The 25,427-nt window shown below is 45.4% G+C and overlaps 2 protein-coding genes across 3 annotated transcripts in view; one reads left to right on the top strand and one right to left on the bottom strand.

The window, feature by feature from the left end:
- Positions 1-12,085, top strand: part of LOC115118964 (E3 ubiquitin-protein ligase RNF13-like) — a 90,950-nt gene extending 78,865 nt beyond the window's left edge. For both annotated transcript variants that reach the window (XM_065009532.1, XM_065009533.1), the window contains exons 9-10: positions 7,162-7,242; positions 7,997-12,085. In XM_065009532.1, coding sequence (XP_064865604.1) covers positions 7,162-7,242; positions 7,997-8,352 — 437 coding nt within the window. In that variant the 3' untranslated portion in view covers positions 8,353-12,085. The remainder of the gene's footprint in view (positions 1-7,161; positions 7,243-7,996) is intronic.
- LOC115118965 (profilin-2-like) lies at positions 11,276-18,299 on the bottom strand. Its single transcript, XM_029647690.2, has 3 exons — positions 17,977-18,299; positions 15,139-15,331; positions 11,276-13,089 (listed from the first exon to the last, which is right to left on the bottom strand). Exons 1-3 carry the CDS (start codon positions 18,103-18,105, stop codon positions 12,992-12,994), a joined length of 420 nt encoding a protein of 139 aa, XP_029503550.1. The 5' UTR covers positions 18,106-18,299; the 3' UTR covers positions 11,276-12,991.
- Between the last annotated feature and the right edge of the window lie 7,128 nt (positions 18,300-25,427).

Below are 25,427 nucleotides of genomic sequence, written 5' to 3'. Positions count from 1 at the left end.
GCTACCCTGCCTCCCCTCCACTCTAACCACTAGGCTACCCTGCCGCCTCTACACTCTAACCACTAGGCTACCCTGCCGCCCTCCACTCTAACCACTAGGCCACCCTGCCGCCCTCCACTCTAACCACTAGGCTACCCTGCCCCCTCCACTCTAACCACTAGGCTACCCTGCCGCCCCTCCACTCTAACCACTAGGCCACCCTGCCGCCCCTCCACTCTAACCACTAGGCTACCCTGCCGCCCCTCCACTCTAACCACTAGGCCACCCTGCCGCCCCTCCACTCTAACCACTAGGCTACCCTGCCGCCCCTCCACTCTAACCACTAGGCCACCCTGCCGCCCCCTCCACTCTAACCACTAGGCTACCCTGCCGCCTCTACACTCTAACCACTAGGCTACCCTGCCGCCTCTACACTCTAACCACTAGGCTACCCTGCCGCCCCTCCACTCTAACCAATAGGCTACCCTGCCGCCCCTCCACTCTAACCACTAGGCCACCCTGCCGCCCCTCCACTCTAACCACTAGGCCACCCTGCCGCCTCTACACTCTAACCACTAGGCTACCCTGCCGCCCCTCCACTCTAACCACTAGGCTACCCTGCCGCCTCTACACTCTAACCACTAGGCCACCCTGCCGCCCCTCCACTCTAACCACTAGGCCACCCTGCCGCCTCTACACTCTAACCACTAGGCTACCCTGCCGCCCCTCCACTCTAACCACTAGGCTACCCTGCCGCCTCTACACTCTAACCACTAGGCTACCCTGCCGCCCCTCCACTCTAACCACTAGGCCACCCTGCCGCCCTCCACTCTAACCACTAGGCCACCCTGCCGCCCCTCCACTCTAACCACTAGGCCACCCTGCCGCCCCTCCACTCTAACCACTAGGCTACCCTGCCGCCTCTACACTCTAACCACTAGGCCACCCTGCCGCCCCTCCACTCTAACCACTAGGCCACCCTGCCGCCCCTCCACTCTAACCACTAGGCTACCCTGCCCCCTCCACTCTAACCACTAGGCTACCCTGCCGCCCCTCCACTCTAACCACTAGGCCACCCTGCCGCCCCTCCACTCTAACCACTAGGCCACCCTGCCGCCCTCCACTCTAACCACTAGGCTACCCTGCCGCCCCTCCACTCTAACCACTAGGCCACCCTGCCGCCCTCCACTCTAACCACTAGGCTACCCTGCCGCCTCTACACTCTAACCACTAGGCTACCCTGCCGCCTCTACACTCTAACCACTAGGCTACCCTGCCGCCCCTCCACTCTAACCAATAGGCTACCCTGCCGCCCCTCCACTCTAACCACTAGGCTACCCTGCCGCCCCTCCACTCTAACCACTAGGCTACCCTGCCTCCCTCCACTCTAACCACTAGGCTACCCTGCCGCCTCTACACTCTAACCACTAGGCTACCCTGCCGCCCCTCCACTCTAACCACTAGGCTACCCTGCCGCCCCTCCACTCTAACCACTAGGCCACCCTGCCGTCCCTCCACTCTAACCACTAGGCTACCCTGCCGCCTCTACACTCTAACCACTAGGCTACCCTGCCGCCTCTACACTCTAACCACTAGGCTACCCTGCCGCCCTCCACTCTAACCAATAGGCTACCCTGCCGCCCCTCCACTCTAACCACTAGGCCACCCTGCCGCCCCTCCACTCTAACCACTAGGCTACCCTGCCGCCTCTACACTCTAACCACTAGGCCACCCTGCCGCCCCTCCACTCTAACCACTAGGCCACCCTGCCGCCTCTACACTCTAACCACTAGGCTACCCTGCCGCCCTCCACTCTAACCACTAGGCTACCCTGCCGCCTCTACACTCTAACCACTAGGCCACCCTGCAGCCCCTCCACTCTAACCACTAGGCCACCCTGCCGCCCGTCCACTCTAACCACTAGGCCACCCTGCCGCCCCTCCACTCTAACCACTAGGCCACCCTGCCGCCCCTCCACTCTAACCACTAGGCTACCCTGCCGCCTCTACACTCTAACCACTAGGCCACCCTGCCGCCCTCCACTCTAACCACTAGGCCACCCTGCCGCCCGTCCACTCTAACCACTAGGCCACCCTGCCGCCCCTCCACTCTAACCACTAGGCCACCCTGCCGCCCTCCACTCTAACCACTAGGCCACCCTGCCGCCCCTCCACTCTAACCACTAGGCCACCCTGCCGCCCCTCCACTCTAACCACTAGGCCACCCTGCCGCCCCTCCACTCTAACCACTAGGCCACCCTGCCGCCCCTCCACTCTAACCACTAGGCCACCCTGCCGCCTCTACACTCTAACCACTAGGCCACCCTGCTGCCGCCCTCCACTCTAACCACTAGGCTACCCTGCCGCCCCTCCACTCTAACCACTAGGCCACCCTGCCGCCCGTCCACTCTAACCACTAGGCCACCCTGCCGCCCGTCCACTCTAACCACTAGGCCACCCTGCCGCCCCTCCACTCTAACCACTAGGCCACCCTGCCGCCCCTCCACTCTAACCACTAGGCCACCCTGCCGCCCCTCCACTCTAACCACTAGGCCACCCTGCCGCCTCTACACTCTAACCACTAGGCTACCCTGCCGCCCCTCCACTCTAACCACTAGGCTACCCTGCCGCCTCTACACTCTAACCACTAGGCTACCCTGCTGCCTCTACACTCTAACCACTAGGCTACCCTGCCGCCCCTCCACTCTAACCACTAGGCCACCCTGCCGCCCCTGGTTAAGGCAGAGGGTGTGTGTTTGGTGTCTCCACCAGATGAGGAGTAGACACAACAACCTCTAATACCAGAGAAAGCCAGGGAGATTCATTTCCCCTCGCTCTAGTTCACCCTTCTAAAACCACTCAACCCAAGATGGTACCTCATTGCTCCATGTCTGAGAGGGACCGGGCTCATCCCTCTGACCCCTGCCCTCTGCGTCTCTCCCCGGGGCTCTCTGACTGATGAGTCACACTGTGTGTGCTCCTCCCTTCCCCTGTTCCAGCCCTGGGCTGAATATATACACTCTGAGGCTTTGTGAACAGTGAGGCAGGAAGATGGTGATATAACAGCCCTTCTATCTGTAGGTAGCTGTGCAGATCTGTGCCCGTCACACAAAGTCACAAGTGTGCATTGTTGTCTCCTCGCTCTGATTAGTTCAGTAGTGCAGTATGATTCTTCCTAAGACCAAGGAATGCTGGCTGGTTGACTGGCTGGAGCAAAATGGAGGACTTGCATTGACATTCTGGCTCTTTTTAAACTACTGGCCCCCAAAACCCCTTAGGGGGGCCTCTTCAACACCATGTCTGCGATAATGGGATAATAACGTGTTATTCAAACCGTATACAGAGTCTAATTTAACATTATTGGCTAAACAGAGACTCTTCCAAATGGTTGAAGGTTTTAATGCTTCAATTATTATTATTTAATTTTTATTCACGCTGCTGTGTTTAAAAAAACAACGTTATTGAATCCTTCGTTCCCACATATTTTGACTTGTGATGTATCTAATGTAAATAGTGATATCATCACTACCAACAGTACTAAATACATTGAGTGTAAAGTTCCAGGAAATGTGAGTAAAATGTGAGTAAAATGCTCACATCATGTGAGTAAAATGCTCACATCAGCCTGAGTAGTTTAATCCCTTTGCTTTTGTGAGAAGGGATGACCAAGACAGTGAATTTTGCTCAACCAGATAATTCTGCCGCCATGCTTCTCTCTGACCGACACAAACTTGAACTGCTTGATAGGGACAGTGGCCTTGGAAAATATACTGAAATCAGACCAATCGGAAAAGGCCCTCGTAGTAATGTAGAAACCATAATATGAGGACTGTAAAGTAAAATGAACTTGAAGTGAGGCAAGTTTGGACTCACGAGTGGCGCAAAGCACTGCATCTCTGTGCTAGAAGCGTCACTAGAGGCGTCACTACAGACCCTTGTTTTGATTCCAGGCTGTATCACAGCCGGCCGTGATTGGGAGTCCCATAGCGCGGTGTACAATTGGCCCACCGTCGTTCCGGGTTTGGCCCGGGGTAGGAGGTCATTGTAAATAAGAATTTTGTTTTTAACTGACTTTCCTAGTTAAATATGAATGTTTTTTAAACAAACTGAACGGAGTACTGACCAGAAGGCAAACGTGTTGTTTTCTTTGCTATGTCAGATTATTAAACTGAGCTGTTACGCTGCGGAGCAGGTCTTAGATGTCACTGTGTTTGTGCCTTTGTGTTATTCACTATGTCTTACTTAATACAACTAATAATACTAAGCAGTGCACCACTGCTGAGTTTGTGGTGTCGGAAGTATTTTTCTGCTTAGTGCTAAACTTCACTCAGAATAGTCCAGCGACACAGTTCAGCATTTCCTGAGTGTGCTGAACCCATGGCTTTTCTAAAACACTCCCCTTCTCTCACCCCTCTGTCCAGCACTGGGTTAGAGAGAGAGAGGGAGGGAGAGAGAAGGAAGAGAGACTCTGCAAATTATCAAAAGAAAGGAAGTGTGACAGAGAGAAGCAAGAGAGTTGGAGAAAGGCGACAGAGACAGTCTGAGAAAGTGATCGAGACAGAGGCAAGGGTGGGGGGGGGGCAGAGGAAAGGCAACAAAAAAAAGAGGGAGAGTGACGTTATTGAAGGGGGGAGTGGCCGTGATTCCTCTTCCTTATACGGTCACATGCAGTCCTGGCACAGATACTGGGGAACAGCCAAAAACATGCTCATTTAAAGCTTGCATAAACACCGGCCCCTCCACAGCACTGCACATCCTCCTCCCCACAAGCAAAGTGGCAGGGAAGAATGCTGTGGAATTTCGAAAGGGAGTGCATTTAGAATTCCTGGGCTTGTAAGAGAGGGCCCAGCGTTTTTTCAAGAAGTCCTCCGGAACGTCAGGACTGAAAAAGGAAATGCGCCTAGACCCTATTCATCAGCCGCCTACCTGGCAGCCATTTTGGAAAGAGTGAGAACTTAGTACAAAACTAATGTAGAGGAATGACCTGTGTGAGAGTGTAGGGGATTGACCAGTGTGGTGTGAGAATGTAGGGGAATGACCTGTGTGAGAATGTAGGGGAATGACCAGTGTGAGAATGTAGGGGAATGACCTGTGTGGTGTGAGAATGTAGGGGAATGACCTGTGTGGTGTGAGAATGTAGGGGAATGACCAGTGTGGTGTGAGAATGTAGGGGAATGACCAGTGTGAGAATGTAGGGGAATGACCAGTGTAGTGTGAGAATGTAGGGGAATGACCAGTGTGGTGTGAGAATGTAGGGGAATGACCAGTGTGGTGTGAGAATGTAGGGGAATGACCAGTGTGGTGTGAGAATGTAGGGGAATGACCAGTGTGGTGTGAGAATGTAGGGGAATGACCAGTGTGGTGTGAGAATGTAGGGGAATGACCAGTCTGGTGTGAGAATGTAGGGGAATGACCAGTGTGAGAATGTAGGGGAATGACCAGTGTGAGAATGTAGGGGAATGACCAGTGTGGTGTGAGAATGTAGGGGAATGACCAGTGTGTGAGAATGTAGGGGAATGACCAGTGTGAGAATGTATGGGAATGACCAGTGTGGTGTGAGAATGTAGGGGAATGACCAGTGTGGTGTGAGAATGTAGGGGAATGACCAGTGTGGTGTGAGAATGTAGGGGAATGACCAGTGTGGTGTGAGAATGTAGGGGAATGACCAGTGTGGTGTGAGAATGTAGGGGAATGACCAGTGTGGTGTGAGAATGTAGGGGAATGACCAGTGTGGTGTGAGAATGTAGGGGAATGACCAGTGTGGTGTGAGAATGTAGGGGAATGACCAGTGTGAGAATGTAGGGGAATGACCAGTGTGGTGTGAGAATGTAGGGGAATGACCAGTGTGGTGTGAGAATGTAGGGGAATGACCAGTGTGGTGTGAGAATGTAGGGGAATGACCAGTGTGAGAATGTAGGGGAATGACCAGTGTGGTGTGAGAATGTAGGGGAATGACCAGTGGTGTGAGAATGTAGGGGAATGACCAGTGTGAGAATGTAGGGGAATGACCAGTGTGAGAATGTAGGGGAATGACCAGTGTGGTGTGAGAATGTAGGGGAATGACCAGTGTGGTGTGAGAATGTAGGGGAATGACCAGTGTGGTGTGAGAATGTAGGGGAATGACCTGTGTGAGAATGTAGGGGAATGGCCAGTGTGGTGTGAGAAGTAGGGGAATGACAAGTGTGAGAATGTAGGGGAATGACCAGTGTGGTGTGAGAATGTAGGGGAATGACCAGTGTGAGAATGTAGGGGAATGACCAGTGTGAGAATGTAGGGGAATGACCAGTGTGGTGTGAGAATGTAGGGGAATGACCAGTGTGAGAATGTAGGGGAATGACCAGTGTGAGAATGTAGGGGAATGACCAGTGTGGTGTGAGAATGTAGGGGAATGACCAGTGTGTGAGAATGTAGGGGAATGTCCAGTGTGAGAATGTATGGGAATGACCAGTGTGGTGTGAGAATGTAGGGGAATGACCAGTGTGGTGTGAGAATGTAGGGGAATGACCAGTGTGGTGTGAGAATGTAGGGGAATGACCAGTGTGGTGTGAGAATGTAGGGGAATGACCAGTGTGGTGTGAGAATGTAGGGGAATGACCAGTGTGAGAATGTAGGGGAATGACCAGTGTGGTGTGAGAATGTAGGGGAATGACCAGTGTGGTGTGAGAATGTAGGGGAATGACCAGTGTGGTGTGAGAATGTAGGGGAATGACCAGTGTGGTGTGAGAAGTAGGGGAATGACAAGTGTGAGAATGTAGGGGAATGACCAGTGTGGTGTGAGAATGTAGGGGAATGACCAGTGTGGTGTGAGAATGTAGGGGAATGACCAGTGTGAGAATGTAGGGGAATGACCAGTGTGGTGTGAGAATGTAGGGGAATGACCAGTGTGAGAATGTAGGGGAATGACCAGTGTGGTGTGAGAATGTAGGGGAATGACCAGTGTGAGAATGTAGGGGAATGACAAGTGTGAGAATGTAGGAGAATGACCAGTGTGGTGTGAGAATGTAGGGGAATGACCAGTGTGAGAATGTAGGGGAATGACAAGTGTGAGAATGTAGGAGAATGAGTCAGTTGTCAGTAGTCTGACTCAGCTCGTCATTTAAATAAATGCAGGCAACACAATGTCTTTATAAGGAGGATGTTTCTGTATATCGTCCTGCCATTGAGCTTTGTCTTTTTGACCCAGGCGACGTCTACGATGTGTGCGCCATCTGCCTCGACGAGTATGAGGATGGAGACAAGCTCCGGGTTCTTCCCTGCTCCCACGGTGAGCCTGACCTGCCATGTCCCCCCCCCCAACACACACCCCCAGCACACTACTGCCCTCTACCCCCCCAACACTTACACCCAACAACCTGCTGCCCTCTACCCCCAACAACCTACTGTCCTCTACCCCCCTAACACACACCCCCAACAACCTACTGTCCTCTACCCCCAACAACTTACTGTCCTCTACCCCCCAATAACCTACTGTCGTCTACACCCAACAACCTACTGTCTTCTACACCCAACAACCTACTGTCTTCTAAAACCCAACAACCTACTGTCGTCTACACCCAACAACCTACTGTCTTCTACACCCAACAACCTACTGTCTTCTACACCCAACAACCTACTGTCGTCTACCCCCCGCCCCCATCAACAACCTACTGCCCTCCTCTACCCCCCCCAACACATACACCCAACAACCAACTGTCCTCTACCCCCAACAGACACACCCACTAGGTCATGTGAACGTGATATCTCAGTGGGAACACTAAACCACACTAGGCTCCTGGACATCGGGCGCTGCTCCGCTTTAGGGAACGTCTTGAATAGAATTCAATGTCACATCCGTATTTTGAGTTTTGTGAACTTGAATTAATTCATGACTTATTGGAAGGAAATGAACAGATTTACATTTGAATTTAGGATTACCTTGTGATTTCCAACCCTAGTGATCTGTATCCAGGGAAAAACACCTCCATGATGCTGCCTCTGATTGTAATGACCTGGGTCGTGTCTCCTCTCCCTCCCTGTAGCTTACCACAGCAAATGCGTGGACCCCTGGCTAACCAAGACCAAGAAGACATGTCCCGTGTGCAAGCAGAAGGTGGTCCCCTCCGCAGGCGACTCGGACTCGGAGGACGACAGCGGCACCGAGGAGAACGAGGTGTCTGAGAGCACTCCACTGCTGCGCTCCATGGCCTCCGCCAGCGGCCACTCCTTCGGCGCCACGACGGGGGCCTCTCGCTCCGAGCCCGATCAGGAGTCCTCGGAGTACGAAGACACCAGCGACGACAGCGAGGAGGACGTCACCGTGGAGACTGAGACGGTGGTGGTCCAGCTGCAGGAGCCTCGTCCCGATGATCATGACGCGCCTGATTGGTTGGCCTGAGTTGACGGACAGGTCACCCGGTTTCCCCCGTCTCTCCCTCCCCACTCACCCTACAGGCTTGCAGCAGCAGAGACTCACGCTGGATGCGCATCCGAGACTGTGTGTTTAATTTGGAAGTCCCCGTTTAATAAAAAATTAGTTTATTCTCCCTCTTTAAGTTTAGAATGCAAATCACCATAATAATCCGTTTGTTGTATGTTTAACCTGATTACTGAGCAGTGTCATCGCGTGTTTTGGGCTAACCGACGACATTGATTTCACAGGAACATTGCAGTAGACTGCACTGCATTTCACTGTAGTTAAGTCTGTATGGGGTGGTAGAACACCGGAGACATCCTCTGACTGCGCGGTTACACTCATCACTGTGAGAAAGGGCTCGACACCAACTACGAAGGAATGCGTTGTGTGTGTAAAAAAAAAAAAAGTATAGATCACTATCCGTAACATCTTAAAACATTATTTTGGTAGCCTGCATATCTGTATGCCTCTGTATCAGAAGGTGAGGAGTTGTAATATTGTATATATACTTACTGCTTGTATAGAAATATCAAGCAGTATTCAGCAACCTTTTATAAATGGATTGAACTGATCTTTTCCCATAAGGACTATATAGAAACGAGGCCATGGGAACAGGGTTTTGTCAATCGGTCTCGAGCCAGAGATAATGGAGTCATAGAGTACGATTTGGATGGGACCGATCTGCTACATTGATAATGCAAAAACAACCTGTTTGTGGTGCTGCATTCAGCCAAAGGAAGTTGTTTGTTTGCCCAATGTTATGCGTTTCCTCTCAGAAGTCATATGTAATACAAGCAGAATGGGGGTGGGGAGACCGTTCTGTTCAGATAATACCCACGTCTACACTGCTACAAGCAGCCTGTTGGCTTAATCTAGACATACCAGAGAGATCATTTCCCTGAAATACAAGACATCATTGGTAGATAGGTCTTGCAACATGTATTTGGTGTCATATCATTTTAATACTGTAAGTAGGTAGTTCAAGTATACAGAACTAAAATATAAAACGCAACATGTAAAGTGTTGGTCCCATGTTTCATGAGCTGAAATAAACTAATCCCAGAAATGTTTCATACACACACAACAACAAAAATCTCGTTCTGTGCACATTTGTTGACATACCTGTTAGTGAGCATTTCTCCTCTGCCAAAATAACCCACCTGACAGGTGTGGCTTATCAAGAAGCTGATTAAACAGGATGATCATTATCTGAGAACAATAAAAGGCCACAACACAATGCCACATGTTTTGAGATAGTGTGCAATTGGAATGTCCACCAGAGCTGTTGCAAGATACTTTAATGTTCATTTCTCTACAAAAAGCTGCCTCCAACTTCATTTTTAGAGAATTTTGCAGGACGTCCATCCGGCCTCACAACCACAGACGACGCCAGCCCAGGACCTCCACATCTGACTTCACCTGTGTGTGGGGGGTGGTTGCCAAGGAGTAAAGCCCTTTTGTAGAGGAAAAACTCATTCCGATTGGCTGAGCCCAGCCATGTGACATCCATAGATTAGGGCCTAATGAATTTATTTCAATTTACATAGGAACCAAGTCAGTAAAATCTTTGAAATTGTTGCGTTTATATCTTTTTTCCCCTAACATGAAGTGTTTTATGTTAGGTCCTTGTTGCCTTTCCTTTTTATGTGATATGTCTTACCACTGTCTACATTCAATCTAATTTCACTTCAATAAACAAAAACATTTAAGTCTACAGAATGCTGATGCCCTCCATTCAGTTCAAGAGTTCTAATTATGGCACACAGCCTCAGTGATTGTGTTCAGTCCTGTTCTCACTTGGATCCTTTGTCCTGATCTTGTCCAAATTCTGTTTGTACCCACATTGCCAAATACAGTGTGAGCAGATCATTCTGAACGCCTCGAGAGGTTAGTCAAACACGCATTGTGTCTGGATATCTTACAAGTGTAGACAGATCTGAACAGAGAAATCATTTATTAAATCCACCCTCTCTAATCATTGACAGGTGTCACCAGTGACAGATTAATGAGTCTTAAAATATTAAAAGAATAGCTGTTAAAATTTGCATTAAAGAGCCCAGGAAATTTAGTCACAGTGCAGACAGACATTTTTAATACCATGCGTAAACAATCAGAATGTATAGACAAGACCGGGACAAAGTACCTCACGTTTGCACTAGGTAGAAACAGGGCTACGGTTGTACAGAATTGTAATGATTGATCAGGACAGGTATTGAGAGAGGATCAGTAAACCATTCAAATCGCCAATGTTACAGTGAAACACTGCAGCCAGGACAATGGTTTCTGAAACCCCGTCTCTTGGATCAGACCTGTAGGTAACAGGCTACATGGTGGCCTAGATCGCTCCCCATGACATAACGAGACAAATTACTTCGACGTCAGCTTGGGGGAAAAAAACAAGTTGTATTGTGTCCAATTGATGCAGGTTACATGAGGGGGGAAAGCCTGTTCCAATGGTCTGATACTTGCCAAGTCGTGGACTACACCCTTTATGAGAAAGCTGTATTTAAGATGGGAGACGAAGTCGAATCACATGTAATGTCATTGCAACAACTTGACTCTATATTCCTAGTTTGGTTACTTTGATCAGAAACAACACATTAAGTAAATATCAAGTCTACAAAAAAAAAACCCAGGTGTAAATGTGCCTCATGCCTCTACTAAGGAACACTTCCACCTTTCCCCAACAACTTTCTTTTCAGGGTGGGGTTAACAAAGAGCATCTCAGTTGAACTATTGAGCTCCAGGCTAGGATGGTAAAAAAAAAAAAAAACACCTGACCAATTACATACAGCCTTCTGAAAACTGCTGCTCTGGCTCAAAAATCCTTTCCCCAGAGCAAAGGTCCCCCTGCCGAAAAGAAGGTACAGTTCAACTGGGGCAAAAAAAAGAAGCACAAAAGCAATCTGGTTGGAATGGATTTATTTGATCTGTCTGTAAACAAGGTGATAAATTAATTTATGGCATTTCTTGGTTTATGCATATGAAGTGTTAAAGAGACTATCCCAAGTGTAAGAAAAGAAGTGTCGGGAAAGAAAGTCAGCAAATGAAGTTTTTAATTAGTACACACACACACACACACACCCACAAGGCCTGAACATTGGCACTGATGCAAAAAAAAAAAAAAAAAAAAAGTGCCAATGAAATGACTCCTTCCTGGGCAGCTGTTAAAAATCCATCATACAATAGAAATTGATGTTTCAACATTATGGTACAGGATACACAGCTTTGGTATACAAGTTTCCACAAGACAATCAAAGAGTTTTTATTCCAACCAATCCCATTTCAATTGTGTAATTTCTACTTTATATATATATTTTTTTAAAGTTATTTTCAAATTGGACATTACATTTAAGTACAGAGCTTGAAAAGATACCATATCTTAGTTGAACACGAGTACAAGGCCATTTATTCCACAGTCGTTTCTTCACACAGCATGGGTTTAGAAATGCAGTAATTCATTTCTTTAATAAAAAAAAAAAAATCTGAAGTTGTCAAATTATGACCGCTCGATTTCATCCACCGCAAACCCTCCCTCCCCTTTGCCTTCAACAGAAAGATGTGGTTTTACATTAGTGTTTTGCCTTCAGCGGGAAAGACGAGGCTAGAAGGGATCCTTCACAATGATTTAGAGCAATTGTATATATACCCAAAGCTGTCACTAAAATTGGTCCTATGAAAAATGTCAAACTGGATGTATCTACTGTCCAAAATGGCAGCTTTGAAAAAAATAAAGGAAATGCATTACAGGAGCTGGCAAACAGTTTTCAGTGTCTGAGCCATTGTAACGATGGAATGTCCATGATGGGGTTCATGTAGTCATGAGGACATGGAAGAGATTCTGCCTGCATCAACCATGTCGGTTTTTGCCTTCTGACTCAATCAATACCAGAACTGATAAGCCTGCCATGACTGCATTGAAGCGCAACCCCCCCAATCCGGTAGAGTAGTGTGGCTCAGAGAGGGAGATACAGGGGACTTTAGTGATTGGTTAATGGAGTGTTCCTCCTGTGTACTGATGTAGTGTCACCTATGGACAAACAGGAAGAGGGGGAAGGAGCTACAGACATTTGGCAGGAGTTACAGGGAGGGGGCAGAGGGAACAACAGTATTTCAGTAGCCTCGAAGATATGCATGACCCCCCACACACACACAAAAAAAACATGCTCTAGAAAAGGAAGACAATGAGCTTGGTTACAGCTCAAGTGCTCCAAAGGCATCGGCTGCTCAAGAGTGAACTTCCAGGGCACCATCACACAAAATCTCAGTTCATCAATTTTAGGTTTCCTTCACTTTATTTTTTTCTTATTTTTATTTTTTTCACTGAGCATTGGCCAGAATGGTGCAAGGTTGTTTTTTTTTAAGTTGTTTTTTTTAACAAGTATAGATTTGTCACAATGTCCGGTTAACAACATGCTCTTTTTTTAAAACTTTTTTTTAACTATGGTGCAACAGTGCTAGAATTGAATACACACAGTGTGAATGCATCAAGATGACTGGGGAAAGAACAAGAGAAAAGGGGAATCAAAAGGAGGGTCTGGGGAGAAAAGTAAGCAACTACCAACTAGAACTGGAAGTGTGTGTTATGGGTGAGCTGCTAGGTGGCTGGGCCGATGCGGCTTTAGTATCCAGACTTCCTCAGGTACTCAGCCATTGTAAACGCCTTCTTGTTGAGTTGTCCTCCATGGACACCTTCCTTTCCCATGACTAAAACCAACGCTGAAGTACACAAGGGGTGGGGGAACAAGAGCAGAAATGAACAGATGTGTTGAGGGGGGGGGGGCTACATTGTTGATGTCAGGGTCTTGACCATGTGATCCTGTACTGCTACTAACGTTTCCAGGACATTTTAAATAGGAATGCTTGAAAATAACAACTTTCCCTCAACTACAACACACTAAGGCTAAGTCAAGACTAGAACCCCAAATCACTCAAATATTTAGCCATTAAACATTATTCAATCCACCTCCATGAACCCCTTTGCCCATTATAAAGAACCAAGACTGAAAAAAAGGAAAATTTAGAGAATTTGAAGATAGAAGATCGTTAAAATTCAGATTACTTTTTGTTTTTTTTACGGTTCAAGAAAAGTCCAATCAAAACAAGCAGGTGGTTTATAGTATGAAGGAAGACAGGAAGAGGCTCCCACCCATAGCCAATAGGCCAAGCATTCACTTTATTAAAAGCTTCTGGCCTTGGACGGGGGGGGAAGAAAAACATGCAACGCGGTCACTAAAATGATGCAATAGAGCTGACGATTCCAAACCAGTCCATTAGCCTATTTTACTGTACGCTAACATTAACCTTCCTACTCTTCTGAACTAATAAGTGGAATGTCTGAATCATTCCCTTATGTTAACAAAGTCCATAAATGGTGTCTTTACCCATTTGGAAGCCTTGACATTAACTGCAGTAAGCAACGACCACAAATGGCTCAGTTTCTAAACCGAGGAAGAGTACTATAAAAAAATATATAAAGGGGGGCAGCAATGACAAATTTGGTAAATTAGAAAGAAAATGCCCTGGTCTGAAGCCTTTCCTTTATCCTCTACTTAGCGAACCGAGTCTACACGGCATGCCAGAACAGAGTCTACACGGCATGCCAGAACAGAGTCTACACGGCATGCCAGAACCGAGTCTACACGGCATGCCAGAACCGAGTCTACACGGCATGCCAGAACAGAGTCTACACGGCATGCCAGAACAGAGTCTACACGGCATGCCAGAACCGAGTCTAGTCCAGAACCGACACGGCATGCCAGAACCGAGTCTACACGGCATGCCAGAACCGAGTCTACACGGCATGCCAGAACCGAGTCTACACGGCATGCCAGAACCGAGTCTACACGGCATGCCAGAACCGAGTCTACACGGCATGCCAGAACCGAGTCTACACGGCATGCCAGAACCGAGTCTACACGGCATGCCAGAACAGAGTCTACACGGCATGCCAGAACAGAGTCTACACGGCATGCCAGAACAGAGTCTACACGGCATGCCAGAACAGAGTCTACACGGCATGCCAGAACAGAGTCTACACGGCATGCCAGAACAGAGTCAACACAGCATGCCAGCAGTAAGGAGTAATGAGAAAGGGAATGCTTTAACTCACTAACACCTATATTAAAACACAATACAGCATGCCAGCAGTACCTCAATACATATGAACAGAAGCCAAAATCCTTCAGTACCACTATCTGAAGAGGACTAGGCTTACCATGTGATGGGGGGGGTAACTTAATGTAAGGAGAAAGGTGAGTCTATTAGAGGGATAGGGGAGTCTATCAGGAGGAAGACCCGAAACCAAAAGAGAAAGGTTGCCCAGCGACAGAACCTCCCACCTGTGTATTTCAAGTCAGGGGAGTTATGGACTTAATCCTGCTATAGGGGGCGTGGCAGAACAGAGACCGGGGAAAGGTCCAACTCACAGGCATATTGTTTTTCAAATGACCATCTCGCCTTCAAAATTGGGCAGATCAACATGGAATTGGTGGATAATTTGACTGGCTAGCAGTTAAATCAGTGTGCTCGAATCAGATCTGATACAAAACTAACACTTATTTGACATTTCTACTTAATTGGCTTTCTTGACCTGAAAAAAAAAACACTTGAAATTGAACATTCCCCATCTAAATTTAACCATCCCTGGACAAGTTAAAAACCATTATACTGCACGAACCTTACGTGAATACCAGTATATTGTACATGCACAGCAAACTACAGCGTTTAATGTTTGAGTGAGGAGTGAATAAATGGGATGGACACTACCTTTGTCGGCTTTGCCTATGGAAACGTTGTATGTGGGCTCTCCTCCTTGACTCTTTGTCCTGATGTCCATTGTCCAGTCCCCGTCGGCGTGGAGGCTGTCTCTGATGACGGAGCATTTCTTTTGGCCTAGGGTCAGCCCACCGCAGAAGAAGGCTTCTCGGTCCTTTCCTACAATGATGTCGATTTCTTCAACCTATGGATGACCATGTAAAGTTTGAAAGCCATTCATTTTAATAAAAAATAATATTCATTATTCCACTACCAATAAGATGAGGGCCAATGTTACAGCCTTATTTTCTGCAATACACCGTCTAAAATAGCAGGACTCTCAGCTAAATAAAAATACGCAAAGTTCCTGAGAGCATTTATTTGGCAGTCAAATGCAGTCTGACTGGAAATATATTAGGAAATGTTTGGAGTCGCTGTTGTCCAGTTCATTTCAACGCTAATACAATACTAAGGGAAAGGGGGATACCTAGTCAACAATGCATTCAACTTAAGTGTGTCTTCCGCATTTAACCCAACGTCCTCTCTGAATCAGAGAGGTGTGGGGGGCTGCCATAATCGACATCCAAGTCTTCGGGGGTTGGGGAACAGCCGGTTAACTACAACGCTCAGGGGTAGAATGGCAGATTTTTACTGTCAGCTCAGGGATTCGACCCAGCAACCTTTCGGTTACTGGCCCAACGCTCCTACCTGCCAGGCTACCTATCTACTAACTGCTAAGACCATACCACCCCTTCGTTTTTTATAGAGGTCGACCGATTAATCGGAATGGCCGATTAATTAGGGCCGATTCCAAGTTTTCATAACAATCGCAAATCGGTATTTTTGGGTGCCGATTTGTTTTACACCTTTGTTTAATCTTTATTAAACTAGGAAGGTCAGTTAAGAACACATGCTTATCTTCAATGACAGCCTAGGAACAGTGGGTTAACTGCCTTGTTCAGGGGCAGAATGATAGATTTTCACCGTGTCAGCTCGGGGGATCCAATCTTGCAACCGTACAGTTAACTAGTCCAACGCAATAACGACCTGCCTCTTTCTTGTTGCACTCCACAAGGAGGCTGCCTGTTATGCAAATGCAGTAAACCAAGGTAAAAGTCACTAGCTGGCATTAAACTTATCTTATAAAAAACCATCATAATCACTAGTTAACTACACATGGTTGATGATATTACTAGATATTATCTAGCGTGTCCTGCGTTGCATATAATCTGACTGAGCATACAATTATCTGACTGGGCGGTGGTAGGCAGAAGCAGGCGCGTAAACATTCATTCAAACAGCACTTTCGTGCATTTTGCCAGCAGCTCTTCGTTGTGCGTCAAGCATTGCGCTGTTTATGACTTCAAGCCTATCAACTCCCGAGATGAGGCTCGTGTAACCGAAGTGAAATGGCTAGCTAGTTATAGCACGCGCTAATTGTCGTTGTGTTGCTGGTTCGAGCCCAGGGAGGAGCGAGGAGAATTCTTATTTACAATGACGGCCTTGAGGTTAGCTGAAACCAGAACAACGCTGTCCACAGACGCAATATACAGTAGGACAACTTGACTGTTGACAGCTTGCCTACAACCTGTAACATTTGAGCATAAGACTAACAGAGCAAGTGCCAACTCGTTAATTTCACATCCACGAGAATGTGCCCAGGGTACCAAACAGCTAATGATTAACTGTCTAGCCATAGCTTAGCTAACTAGAATAGTGACAAGGAAGCAGCTAGCTTAAAATTAACCCCCATTAACACACGGATATCGATACAGGACCCGCAATTTCAATTGTAGTGTGGTATCATACATCCTGCCGCAGTCCCATCCTAGCTAGAAAGATAGTCAACGTTTGGTAGCTAAAAAACATGTTTTATCAATCTAGCATGTACCCAACTACGAGCCTTACGGAAACTACAGAAGAAATGCCCTGCCGCGCGAGCGAATGTAAACGCTGCAATCTGGAAATTGACAACACAAGCAATCTTAACTAAATAGCTCATTTCCATGCTTGCTAACAAAATGGAGGGTTCATGAATGACCAAGAGTGATGCAATACGTTAACTTAATACACTTCCAAACGAATTGTATGGTAGATTATTGAACAACGACCAATGTGCCTATACATTTAAGTTTCCATACGATTACTTGTGTAGACTGGAAGGGTACAAATGAATGAAAGCAGGCGCCATCTTGGGAAATTAAAAGGGGCGGCAGCATTGCAGCGAAGGCCCTGATTCACAAACGCATTTACGAACTCCGCGGAGTCCACAATGGTACATTTAACTGTGCATGAAGCGCAATGATCCGCCAACGTTGCCTAATTATATTGGAATCTGGATGACCTGAGATATTGTGCCATTTTTCGCCGCCGCTCCTCCCAAAGCCCGCATTGCCGGCTAGATATAACAGGAAACTGGTTTCAATTTATCATTTGTGGTAACAAGTTTCTGAACGCACGCTTTTAACGCTTAAAATGTGGGGAGAAGCCAAAAATAGCCTGGCTAATGTGTTGATAACTAGTTTTTAAAAATGTCAGTCGGCTGATTAAAGTTAACAGTTAGTTTGCTAGATCACAACTAATTTAAAAATGTAGTGTGTGGTCCTAAACCTATTCACTAAATATTTCAAATAACCATGTGAAAAGTCTAATAGTTGTACCGAAGAACACCGGATACCATGTGTTAGTGAACTCACTAGCTAACACATGCTGCCTGTCTGCCTTATCGTTCCGTCTGGGGCTTTCCCTCTTACAGGCAGGGCCCCAACACCCATATTTAAACAACAGACTAAAATACCAGCATTTACCGGGTTCGTAGATTAGTCTTAATTATTATTAAAATGTCCTTACCGTTATGTTAACAAATGTACCACCGGGAAACGATGCCCAGACATATTTGGCGTCCGTATAACCAACAATGGCGGTGTCCTGGCAGCTGCCATCGGCCATCAGGTTATCCACGTAGCCTTGCCAGGACATACTTGCGTATTAGTTCAAATGTGGAAATATATAGAGATTTTTTTAATATATATATGTGACAGGTACTCTAGAGCAACAGTGATGGTTCTATAAGCTGTATTTTCTTTCGGTGATTTTGAAGTCTCCAACAATTCCCCGGCTCCGTCTCGTCCCCGCTGTCTTCTGGGTTTGGGCAGAAGAAGAGAAGCCACACAGCCAACGGGTTGCGCTTGGGTGTAGTCCTTAAAATAAATCACTCCGCACAGTCGTTGTTAGGCTGAACTTTATTGCAAATCGTCGGTTGTCGCGGATGAATAAAACAACATCTATTTTACTAACTCGTCAATAGGCTGCTAATTATTATCGTTTACATGTCAATCTTATGTGGTATTTTACACAAGCAGTATGCTCCTTCTGACTAGTGACAGATTACATTTTTCATGTGCCATGCATACATAGTCCTTTTCCCGCCACGATGTCCTTTATGAATCAAAGTATGTCATTGGAATTTCTATTCAACTGATGGCATATATCATCATCAATGATCATCGTCAGATTCTTGTGAGATAATTTGTCAGATATGTATGATTGAAAGCATGCAATAGTGACATTTAACTTTTCATATTTTTTGTATTAGACAGTTAGTCAGTCTACAATTAGTCAGTTAGTCAGTTTGCAATGTTACTTATTTTACAACAAGCAAGTCTGAGATCCCAAACTAGCCTATTTAGCTCCACTGTATTAGAAAATAGAGGCCGCCATATTTGGAGACATGAACGAGCATAAATTCTTGTGGCAGGTCAGACCAGTGTGACGCCTATTACAATAAATGTGTCGTACAAAATAAAGACACCTGTTGGTTACATATTAACTTACTCAGGGTGTAACATATTGGAGTAGATGTTTATTCAGTTTGTTAATCACCATCTGCATGGGTACAGCATGATACAATAGATCTTTGGCATTTTCTCAGAAGCTGTATGTAGTATATAACCAAAAAAAAGTGGTAAACAGAGCAACCTCTTTCTAGCCAGGTCCCAGATCTTTGTTCTATCATGTCAGCTCGTTGTCTCTCATTGTCATGGCAAGTTGATGATAGCACAAACACATCTGGGACCAGGCTTAACCCCTTTCCACATGTTCTCATCAACTTGCTCTTACAAAATGTACATCATCTGAGTGTAGGCATCATTTCATTTCCCCAGAGAGGCAGAATGTGACCATTGTCTCTGATATTTTTAATTTGTTTTATACCTAGGATGATTCATTCATCCCTTGGCCCTCTCTCTCTTTTGGCTGAGTTATAACCCATGACTCTACCCGTTGTGCAATTCATCCAATCCAAACACTTTGCACCCTGAGAATTTGCATGATATTGCCCTGTTGGGACTATTTTCTTCAGAGGTGTGGTTTGTTTTTTTGAGTTCAAAGTTCGTGCACTTGTCACAGATTGATACAAAGGTTCTAAGTAATATGTTCAGGCAGGGAAGGCCAAAAAACAAGTGAGTAAAGCGGGGATCTCCTTGCTAGAGGCAAACGCCTTCTCACAGAAGAGACTGAGGTGGAGAGCCATGGTGGAAGCCCGATGCTCCCAAGGGGCCAAGAGGTTTAAGTAAGCGTTCCTCATCAAACCAGAATCTGTTATATAAATACACACAACTTCCTTCTCTTACCTCCCTATTGAAATAACCATAGTTACTGTATGTGAAAGTCTCTGTTTTTCTAGAAAGGTACAGAGGAACATAACAATATAGCATTAGTTTCTTTCCACCTAGGTTGAATAACTTTGTTCAGAATACGTGGAGTTTCACCTTGCCTCAACTGTGTGTTGTCAAATAGCCAACCCCAATCCTAACCTTCTCCTAACCTGCCAAGTTAATCATCCTAACCTTCTGCATAAATTCTCGTAACCTGCTACAAAAAAGAAACTTCTGGTCGTAGCTATGCTCCCTCTAGTCAGAACCTCCAATCAGCTGACCACGCCCATATCCATTCTATGTCGTTGGTTTCCAGGCCAACCCTTGTTGGGTGGAGGTAGTTTGACCAACCAACTGAGTGAGTCACTCAGCCAACGAGTCATGGACAGAAAGCTGACCTGTTTTTTTTTTTTACTGAGGAAATTACTCAGCAATAGTAAACGGCTGGCAAGGCAACCCTGATATGGTCACTCACTAATATGTCATAGCACCCTTACAATAGTCCTATTGTATAATCCAGGGATGGGCAACTGGCCTGCACCCCCCTTAAAAAAAAGAAGGAAGAAAAGGGCCCGCGAATTATTGACACATAAAATAAAAATTAAAGTCATCAGTCAGAGTCTCAACTGTTGAGAGTTAGAATAGTAGAATACACCAGGTGCAATTTTGAAATTAGGTAGTTTTAAATGTAATTTTTTAATTAGTAGTTTGCCTCTTGTTATGTCAGTCACTGGCAGTCACTCAATTAGCGCATCTCAGGTAAGATTTTTAAGATTGGTAAATTAGTCTAGCCAGCTACAGTATCTAAACTTGTAATAATCATGGTAAAATTACAGACCGGGGTGGATCCCATTTATTTTATAGTCACTTTAACTCAGATATTATATTCAAAACTGCAAACATTTCTCTCCACCCTATGGCAAAATTAGTAATATTGCAGGAGATTAGCTCTAAAACTGCCAATTTTTCTCTCCACCCCATGGAAAAATGTGTGTAATGGCATGGAATTAGTTGTAGAACTTCAAAATCTTCTCTATGCTCCATGACAAAATGTGTAGTATTGCAGCTAGCCTGCTTTAAAACTGCAATATTTTCTCTACACACCATGGCAAAATGTGTAGTATTGCAGCTAGCCTGCTTTAAAACGGCAATATTTTCTCTACACACCATTGCAAAATGTGTAGAATTGCAGGAAATTAACCCTAAATGTAAATGTTTTCTATGCACTGTCAAGAAAAGGGGCATTAAAATGCTTTCTTCGCAAGGTGAGCGGGCCCCCCGGGCGGGCCCCCCCAACAAAATGTCCCCCGGGCGTGCCCCCCCCAAAAAAATGTCACTTAGGGCGGGCCCCCCCAACAAAATGTCACTTAGGGCTCCAAAAGGCTAGGGCCAGCTCTGACTGCATGTGTGGGTACGGATGTGGGTACGCAGATCTGCGAGCAACTGCGGCCCCTCATAATGAGTTCAGATTTTTCATCCCTGGTAATATAGTCACAGGCAGAAATATTATTCTGCTCCTGTTACAGCTTCTCGGCTCTGGAAGCTCATTGGCTCTGTCATTCACCGGTGTATACTAATAACCTGAGCATCAACCCACTACTAATAACCTGAGCATCAACCCACTACTAATAACCTGAGCATCAACCCAATACTAATAACCTGAGCATCAACCCACTACTAATAACCTGAGTATCAATCCACTACTAATAACCTCAGCATCAACCCACTACTAATAACCTGAGCATCAACCCACTACTAATAACCTGAGCATCAATCCACTACTAATAACCTGAGCATCAATCCACTACTAATAACCTGAGCATCAACCCACTACTAATAACCTGAGCATCAACCCACTACTAATAACCTGAGCATCAACCCACTACTAATAACCTGAGCATCAATCCACTACTAATAACCTGAGCATCAATCCACTACTAATAACCTGAGCATCAACCCACTACTAATAACCTGAGCATCAATCCACTACTAATAACCTGAGCATCAACTCACGACTAATAACCTGAGCATCAACCCACTACTAATAACCTGAGCATCAACCCACTACTAATAACCTGTGCATCAACCCACTACTAATAACCTGAGCATCAACCCACTACTAATAACCTGAGCTTCAACCCACTACTAATAACCTGAGCATCAACCCACTACTAATAACCTGTGCATCAACCCACTACTAATAACCTGAGCATCAACCCACTACTAATAACCTGTGCATCAATCCACTACTAATAACCTGAGCATCAACCCACTACTAATAACCTGCGCATCAATCCACTACTAATAACCTGAGTATCAATCCACTACTAATAACCTGAGTATCAACCCAATACTAATAACCTGAGCATCGACCAAATACTAATAATCTGAGCATCGACCCACTACTAATAACCTGAGCATCAATCCACTACTAATAACCTGAGCATCAACTCACTACTAATAACCTGAGCATCAACCCACTACTAATAACCTGAGCATCAACCCACTACTAATAAGCTGTGCATCAACCCACTACTAATAACCTGAGCATCAACCCACTACTAATAACCTGAGCATCAACCCACTACTAATAACCTGAGCATCAATCCACTACTAATAACCTGAGCATCAACCCACTACCAATAACCTGAGCATCAACCCACTACTAATAACCTGAGCATCAATCCACTACTAATAACCTGAGCATCAACCCACTACTAATAACCTGAGCATCAACCCACTACTAATAACCTCAGCATCAACCCACTACTAATAACCTGAGCATCAACCCACTACTAATAACCTGAGCATCAATCCACTACTAATAACCTGAGCATCAACCCACTACTAATAACCTGAGCATCAATCCACTACTAATAACCTGAGCATCAACCCACTACTAATAACCTCAGCATCAACCCACTACTAATAACCTGAGCATCAATCCACTACTAATAACCTGAGCATCAACCCAATACTAATAACCTGAGCATCAATCCACTACTAATAACCTGAGCATCAATCCACTACTAATAACCTGAGCATCAATCCACTACTAATAACCTGAGCTTCAACCCACTACTAATAACCTGAGCATCAACCCACTACTAATAACCTGTGCATCAACCCACTACTAATAACCTGAGCATCAACCCACTACTAATAACCTGTGCATCAATCCACTACTAATAACCTGAGCATCAACCCACTACTAATAACCTGCGCATCAATCCACTACTAATAACCTGAGTATCAATCCACTACTAATAACCTGAGTATCAACCCAATACTAATAACCTGAGCATCGACCAAATACTAATAATCTGAGCATCGACCCACTACTAATAACCTGAGCATCAATCCACTACTAATAACCTGAGCATCAACTCACTACTAATAACCTGAGCATCAACCCACTACTAATAACCTGAGCATCAACCCACTACTAATAAGCTGTGCATCAACCCACTACTAATAACCTGAGCATCAACCCACTACTAATAACCTGAGCATCAACCCACTACTAATAACCTGAGCATCAATCCACTACTAATAACCTGAGCATCAACCCACTACCAATAACCTGAGCATCAACCCACTACTAATAACCTGAGCATCAATCCACTACTAATAACCTGAGCATCAACCCACTACTAATAACCTGAGCATCAACCCACTACTAATAACCTCAGCATCAACCCACTACTAATAACCTGAGCATCAACCCACTACTAATAACCTGAGCATCAATCCACTACTAATAACCTGAGCATCAACCCACTACTAATAACTGAATCAATCCACTACTAATAACCTGAGCATCAACCCACTACTAATAACCTCAGCATCAACCCACTACTAATAACCTGAGCATCAATCCACTACTAATAACCTGAGCATCAACCCAATACTAATAACCTGAGCATCAATCCACTACTAATAACCTGAGCATCAATCCACTACTAATAACCTGAGCATCAACCCACTACTAATAACCTGAGCTTCAACCCACTACTAATAACCTGAGCATCAACCCACTACTAATAACCTGTGCATCAACCCACTACTAATAACCTGAGCATCAACCCACTACTAATAACCTGTGCATCAATCCACTACTAATAACCTGAGCATCAACCCACTACTAATAACCTGCGCATCAATCCACTACTAATAACCTGAGTATCAATCCACTACTAATAACCTGAGTATCAACCCAATACTAATAACCTGAGCATCGACCAAATACTAATAATCTGAGCATCGACCCACTACTAATAACCTGAGCATCAATCCACTACTAATAACCTGAGCATCAACTCACTACTAATAACCTGAGCATCAACCCACTACTAATAACCTGAGCATCAACCCACTACTAATAAGCTGTGCATCAACCCACTACTAATAACCTGAGCATCAACCCACTACTAATAACCTGAGCATCAACCCACTACTAATAACCTGAGCATCAATCCACTACTAATAACCTGAGCATCAACCCACTACCAATAACCTGAGCATCAACCCACTACTAATAACCTGAGCATCAATCCACTACTAATAACCTGAGCATCAACCCACTACTAATAACCTGAGCATCAACCCACTACTAATAACCTCAGCATCAACCCACTACTAATAACCTGAGCATCAACCCACTACTAATAACCTGAGCATCAATCCACTACTAATAACCTGAGCATCAACCCACTACTAATAACCTCAGCATCAACCCACTACTAATAACCTGAGCATCAATCCACTACTAATAACCTGAGCATCAACCCAATACTAATAACCTGAGCATCAATCCACTACTAATAACCTGAGCATCAACCCAATACTAATAACCTGAGCATCAACCCAATACTAATAACCTGAGCATCAACCCACTACTAATAACCTGAGCATCAATCCACTACTAATAACCTGAGCATCAACTCACTACTAATAACCTGAGCATCAACCCACTACTAATAACCTGAGCATCAACCCACTACTAATAAGCTGTGCATCAACCCACTACTAATAACCTGAGCATCAACCCACTACTAATAACCTGAGTATCAACCCACTACTAATAACCTGAGCATCAATCCACTACTAATAACCTGAGCATCAACCCACTACCAATAACCTGAGCATCAACCCACTACTAATAACCTGAGCATCAATCCACTACTAATAACCTGAGCATCAACCCACTACTAATAACCTACTAATAACCTGAGCATCAATCCCACTACTAATAACCTGAGCATCAACCCACTACTAATAACCTCAGCATCAACCCACTACTAATAACCTGAGCATCAACCCACTACTAATAACCTGAGCATCAATCCACTACTAATAACCTCAGCATCAACCCACTACTAATAACCTGAGCATCAACCCACTACTAATAACCTGAGCATCAATCCACTACTAATAACCTGAGCATCAACCCACTACTAATAACCTCAGCATCAACCCACTACTAATAACCTGAGCATCAACCCACTACTAATAACCTGAGCATCAACCCAATACTAATAACCTGAGCATCAATCCACTACTAATAACCTGAGCATCAATCCACTACTAATAACCTGAGCATCAATCCACTACTAATAACCTGAGCATCAACCCAATACTAATAAC

This window comes from Oncorhynchus nerka, linkage group LG25, assembly GCF_034236695.1.
Source record: "Oncorhynchus nerka isolate Pitt River linkage group LG25, Oner_Uvic_2.0, whole genome shotgun sequence".
Taxonomy (NCBI): domain Eukaryota; kingdom Metazoa; phylum Chordata; class Actinopteri; order Salmoniformes; family Salmonidae; genus Oncorhynchus; species Oncorhynchus nerka.
Note: the sequence above shows the minus strand (reverse complement) of the source record. Positions and strands in the feature narration are given on the sequence as shown.

Coding starts and splice junctions, on each gene's coding strand:
- LOC115118965 (XM_029647690.2), bottom strand. CDS start 18,105: ATGTCCTGGCAAGGCTACGTGGATAACCTGATGGCCGATGGCAGCTGC. Junction 15,332..17,976: donor GTACATTTGTTAACATAACG/GTAAGGACATTT, acceptor GGTCATCCATAG/GTTGAAGAAATCGACATCAT. Junction 13,090..15,138: donor CATAGGCAAAGCCGACAAAG/GTAGTGTCCATC, acceptor TGTGTACTTCAG/CGTTGGTTTTAGTCATGGGA.